The 6,000-nt window shown below is 39.6% G+C and overlaps 1 protein-coding gene across 1 annotated transcript in view; it reads left to right on the plus strand.

Moving 5' to 3' along the window:
• The window catches only part of SEL1L3 (SEL1L family member 3), a 101,778-nt gene extending 96,466 nt beyond the window's left edge, over window positions 1-5,312 (plus strand). Inside the window, exons 22-24 of the mRNA XM_089657798.1 lie at window positions 240-342; window positions 442-505; window positions 4,635-5,312. Coding sequence (XP_089513924.1) covers window positions 240-342; window positions 442-505; window positions 4,635-4,786 — 319 coding nt within the window. The 3' untranslated portion in view covers window positions 4,787-5,312. The remainder of the gene's footprint in view (window positions 1-239; window positions 343-441; window positions 506-4,634) is intronic.
• The last annotated feature ends 688 nt before the right edge of the window (window positions 5,313-6,000 follow it).

A 6,000-nucleotide genomic window follows, 5' to 3' on the forward strand; every position in this document is an offset into this window, starting at 1 on the left:
GCTAGAAGTATTATTGATGGTCATTATTTCAGGCAGGGAAGCAGACTGAGGTGGTGAGAATTTACAGATGATAAGATTTAAATGGTAACATTGGTGTTCTACTGGAAAAATTTGCAAATGAGGCTGTTTTTTCCCATGTACGCTCTTCTGTGTTTTCATAGTAATTTCTTGTAATATAATTTGTCTGCCTTCTGAGTATTCATTGTAAATAACTGAAATGTCTGTGATGGACTTTGCAGGTGCCAGAATCACAGTAGTGATGAAGGTGTCAGTCCTTGTACCCTTGTGCTCCTTTACCTTCAAATAAAGAACGCCTGGAATATATTACTGCGCTCCCCTATGGTACAAATAGGAGGTCACCTCTAAATTACCACTTTATAACTGTCATAAATTGTTCTACGCACTGTAAAAATTTCTATCTTTCTTTTTTTTTTGTTTTAGATGTATGTGCTGGTGTCTGCTGTGGTGGCTGTATTCACAGTACAATGCATATGTGCAATTCAAGGTAAGATTTCATTTTGTAGGAAAAGCTGGAACAAATGCAGGTTGACATGATTACATGACAGTGTCCAACAGTTGAAGGTGTTTGTGATCACTTTAGTGCAGCCTTTCTCAACCTTTTTACACAAGATGAACTCTTGCTAAAATCATTTCATTGAGAAGAATAAAGAATTGTTTGTCAGCAGAGATCTCAAAAGTTTAATGAAAACATATAATAAATATTAAAAAAAAAAAATAGAAACAGTCTGTGCTTTAAAATGCCTCTCAAGAATGCCGCAATAGCCCCCAACATCAACATGTAAACCCTTTTTTTCTTGTAGTGGTAGGATAGGCCAGTCCAGGCTCTGTCTGGATCCCAACAATAATGTCAGGATCTCCCCAGATGCCTGACTGGCAGCTGGTTCAGCCACTCAGAGTACCTGAGAGCCTGAGCCAGCCACTCTCGCCAGCCCCTCCCCCACTCACAGCTCTGAGCTCCAGTAAGCGCTGGAAAAGTAATCACCACTCTCTGATCAAAGCGGCCTCAAGAATTGAGCAATCACCGATCTTTGATCACTCATTTCTCAGTGTACAGGCGGTGGGAGACAGATGCAGCATCGGATCGATGCTGCATCCATCTACGTGAATATGAATGTTTTTTGTTGTTTTTTAATCCCACACTTCTCTTTTAAACTGGCCATACATTTTGGAACTCAGTGACAAGAAAATTCAAAGAGTTGAAACTGAAACGCCACAACACTGCTAAGAGGACAGGTTAAAATTCAAGTAGCCAAGGTCTATGTGCCCCCTTCATCAGAACTTGATTGTCAAAGTGAACAAACCAGAAGTGATGTGGACCTACAATGGCATTTATTCCAGTCGAATTGGAAGCACAGGTCTGATGAGCAGCTTGTTTGGCCTGTGCTTTCAATTCACACTGGAATACCCCTGACCTTTAATTATACCCCTGACCTTTCATGGAATGAAGTTGTATCTGGACCTCTTAGTGGTGTGGCGCTTCAATTTCAACTCTTCTTATACACTACAAGCCAAGGATACTGGAGATCCTCTGGGGTATAGAAGCCGCCTGTCCAGGAACCAGGTCATTTACAGCAACATTAAACTCTTCCACGCCACTCTATAGCAGATAGGGGGTGCCGCCTCAGCTGTCAATCACCGGGTACCGCCCGGTGATTACTCACCCGAACCTAGTGATCGCAGAGTTTCTCTGACGGGGGGAGAGACCTGTGTATATACAATATAGAACAGATCTCTCCCATCAGATCCTGCGCACTGCTTTGTATGGCTCCGCATAGCAGAGTCATACAAAGCAGTGTGCTTACAATGAAGCATACACAGCCCCCCGTAGTGACAAAGCACACAGTTAACCCATTGATTGCTCCACATGTTAACCCCTTTCTGCCCACTACCATTAGTACAGTATCAGTGCTTTTTATTAGCACTGATCACTGTATTGGTGTCACTGGGGATGTCAGTGACACCAAGTCAGTTCCCCCCAGTGTCAGAATGCCCGCTGCATTCCCGTAATAAGTCGCTGATCACCGCCATTACTAGTAAAAAAAAAAAAAAAATTCCAGTGTATATATACCACCATTTGTAAACCCTATAACTTTCATGTAAACCAATTAATTTACACGTATTTGGACTTTTTTTTTTAGCAAAGACATGTAACAGAATACATTTTGGTCTACATTTATGAAGAAATTTAATTTTTACATTTTTTTGCTGGACATGCTTAATAGCAAAAAGTAAAAAAAATAGTTTTTTTTCTCAAAATTGTCGGTCTTTTTTTGTTTATAGCACAAAAAATAAAAAACACACAGGCAATCAAATACCACCAAAAGAAAGCTCTATTTGTGGGGGAAAAAAGGACGTAAATTTCATTTGGGTGCAGCGTTGCAATTGTCAGTTAAATTTACGCAGCGCTGTATTGCAAAAAATGACCTGGTCATGAAGAGGGGTAATTCCTCTGGAGGGCAAGTGGTTAATACCTTAAGATAACAATACCAGTAAAGTAAAGCTAGGGGTCCTGCACTATCTTTCCACTTTCCTCAAGAACATTCAAAGCAATTTATAACCGTGAAGGTGGTGCTTGTTTGGGAAATTATTTTGTTCAAAAATCTACTAGTGTATTGCCAACTTTAGTGTGCCATAGTGAAAACCTTTCACTGAGGATTTTACAAATTTGCATTGTAATACTGTAGCTGTCGTTCGTTTTTGGGTTTTTTTTTTTATTTATTTTCTAGTACCAGCTGTATTTTATTCCTGGACGTGGTTATGGTTAGGTTATATTAACTAGAGCAGGTGTAAATATTGATTGGGTTTTATCTTTGTCGTGATTTCACAGTCTGTACATTTTTATTTGGATTTTAACAGTGTAGACATTTCAACCCTTTTCTGATAGCATTTGATGACCTCTATGCAGCCTGTGTGGTAAAGGAGATAACGAGTACACAATGCATGGGCTCATGACCTACGCTTCAAGGGTCCAGAAGTCCCTCTTTTGTGAAAATCCATGCACTGCTCCAAATACTTCCATATGAAGATAGCAGAGAAAGGCAAATGTGATAACCTAATAGGAGTAGGAAGTTGAATAGGTCATTGTATTGTGTCTCTACTCAGTATCCAGGATTTCTTGATATAGCAGGAATGTATTCTATGTGCCTCCTTTTGACACTAGGGTGTACTGGACTTCACAGATGCTCTTAGGCAAGTGATAGATGATGCAATTTTCTTTCCTGCAACCACGGTTGGGGGCACTATTACTCCCACTAATACCAATGATGGGGCACCATTCCTACCGTTAATATCAATGATGGGGCACTAATCCCCCCACTAATGCCAATGATGGGACACTAATTTCCCCATGGATACCAATGATGGGACACTAATTCCCCCATTAATGCCAATGATGGGACACTAATTCCCCCATTGATACTAATGATGGAGCACTATTCCTCCCACTAATACCAATGATGAGGAACTAATCCTTCCATGGACGCCAACAATTGAGATTATTTTTCTCACTCCTACTGCCCACAGGTGTTATTTAATTATTTTACCCCCACTGACCACCAAGTCTGAGGCATTTTCTACTGCCACTTGCCACTCTCTGGCTCTCTTAAAGTCTGAAGAACAGACAAGTGGCCCTTTGCTTAGAAAATTTGGAGACCCCTGCTACAGAGGGTCATCCAAGATGATGGTGCCCAACAGCAATCTCAGGCTTTTTATGTCTACAAAACTCAGGCTTTTACAGGTAAATAACATGCATAAACTGCTGTTAAATGTTATATGTATGTTAAATTAATGTATACTTTTATAAGATTTTTTGATTAAACAAATGATGTGACGACAGGTTTTCTTTAAAAAAATATTTAAGTGGTTAGCCTTGCAGCACTAGGGTCATTGGTTGGCATCCCAACCACTGTACTACCTGCCTGGAGTTTGCATGTTCTCCCAGTGGCTGCATGGGTTTCCTCTGGAGTGTGGGAGGAAACTGGAGTACCCAAAGACATGCTGGTAGGTTAATTGGCTCCTGTCTAAATTGGCTCTTGTATGTGCATGAATGTGACATAGAGACCTTAGATTGTGAGCTTCTTGAGGGCAGGGACTGATGTGAATGTACATATGAATACATGTATATGTAAACTGCTGCGTAAATTGTGGAGCTATATAGGTACCTGTAATAAACAATTAAATAAACAAACATGGTGCTGAAACCTTCAAAGCTCTGTCCTGTCCTGGGTTGAACTTGTAATGAGACACCAAGCTAAACTGGAACTTCCACATAATTTAACACCTGCATGAAACTCCTTTTGTGTATTAATCCACTCTGCTGACACTATCAGGAAGTAGGGGAATGATACAAGAGGCATTAATTAAAGTGTAATGCCATATTTACCCGGGGTTTATAATAGTGCAGGCCTAGTGGTGCATTTCATAAAAAATATAGCCTTGGCAGTGGTCTAGATTGCCCTGGATTTTTCAGTGCAGCAACAACAGTTAAAAGCTGGAGATGTTTGGACTGGTGGGAGAGCTGAGAGCTTCATTTGAGTTGCTTGCAGTGTGCTGCTGTCCTGTAATTACCATGTGGGAGAAATATTTGTAACAGTGTCACCAATGTTCTCTTCTAGATTTGATCCTAAACTTCAGAGGAGTCAATGGATTGCACAACAGACCACCATTAGAAGAAAACTACACAATGGCAAATCCAAGTGAACCAAATGACAGAACCAACCTGGAAAATCCCCATTCAGAAATACGAAATATTGGCTTGCACAGATGACACAAATCGTAATCAGAGAATTAGGACACATCAAAACATATATATTCAACTTCTATGTCCTTCAGAATTCCATCTGAGAGGACAGTAGAAGATCAAGTTCTTCCATAATTCCTAATGTTGTAAATGTGACTCAATGAAGGATTAATTATATTTCAAAGCATGGAGATGTAACAAACAGGGTTATTCTAATAAGCTAGTGCAAAACACAGTGAGTTTGTACCCACAGCAGCCAATCACATATTGGTTAGCAAATTAAAGCATATCTGTGATAGGTTGCCATGAGTTGTTACACATTGCTGCTGTTTGCATTGTAATGTTTGGCATATTTATATAAAGGTGATACATATCAGGTGTTTTGTCTAAGAGAGCCAAACAATGCAAATATACAATGTTGTTTGCCACTGCTGATACATTATTGGATGATATAAAATTAAAAGTTTAATGTCATGTTGCAGCAAGTTATCATTAGAATTTGATAAGCCAAGTTCAAAAAAATCAAATAAAGCTCCTTTATATTTAGTGTGCAGATTGTTGTCTCAACGTTCTAATGAAATGGTCCGAATGCCCATATTGTGAAGGAAACAATAGAAATGGTGGTTTGAAGATACCTACACACATGGCTGCAGCTCTTAAAGTGTCACTAAACCCACATCATTAAAAAAAAAGCACATGCTGTATTATATTCTTTTCATACTCCTTCACTCTGAGATTCAACTTCTGTATTCTGAAAAAAAACCTAGTTGATCTGCAAAAAAAACCTAGTTGGTCTTGCTGCTCTCAATCTCCCATTCTATCCAGGTCCCCAGTGCATCTGGGAATTTTGCAGAGCTGCTCTGGCAACTAGTGCACATGCTTAGCTTTCATTGAGTTTCCATGCTGAGCATTTCCTCCCTATCACATCTGAGCAGCACATGGGCATACACTTTGGTAAATGACAGTCCACTCCCTCCCTCCTCTTCCATGCCCACTAACCAGATAAACACAATGCGGATGGGATATTACATTTTTATTGATAGAGGCTTCATCTCCCTGTTATTCTAAGACACAGGCTGGAGGGGCATGTGAAGGGCAGAAATCCACCCACACCATGGTATTGCCAAAAAATAATAAAGATTTGATTTCAAATATATTTGTATGACATTAAAACAGTTTATTGATATTAATTATTTAATTTTACCCTGTATCCCAAGGCTTTTTTCGTTTTTATTGTGAAC

This window comes from Staurois parvus, unplaced genomic scaffold (genome assembly GCF_062004578.1).
Source record: "Staurois parvus isolate SC_StPar_1 unplaced genomic scaffold, SC_StPar_1.0 ptg001028l, whole genome shotgun sequence".
Lineage (NCBI taxonomy): Eukaryota > Metazoa > Chordata > Amphibia > Anura > Ranidae > Staurois > Staurois parvus.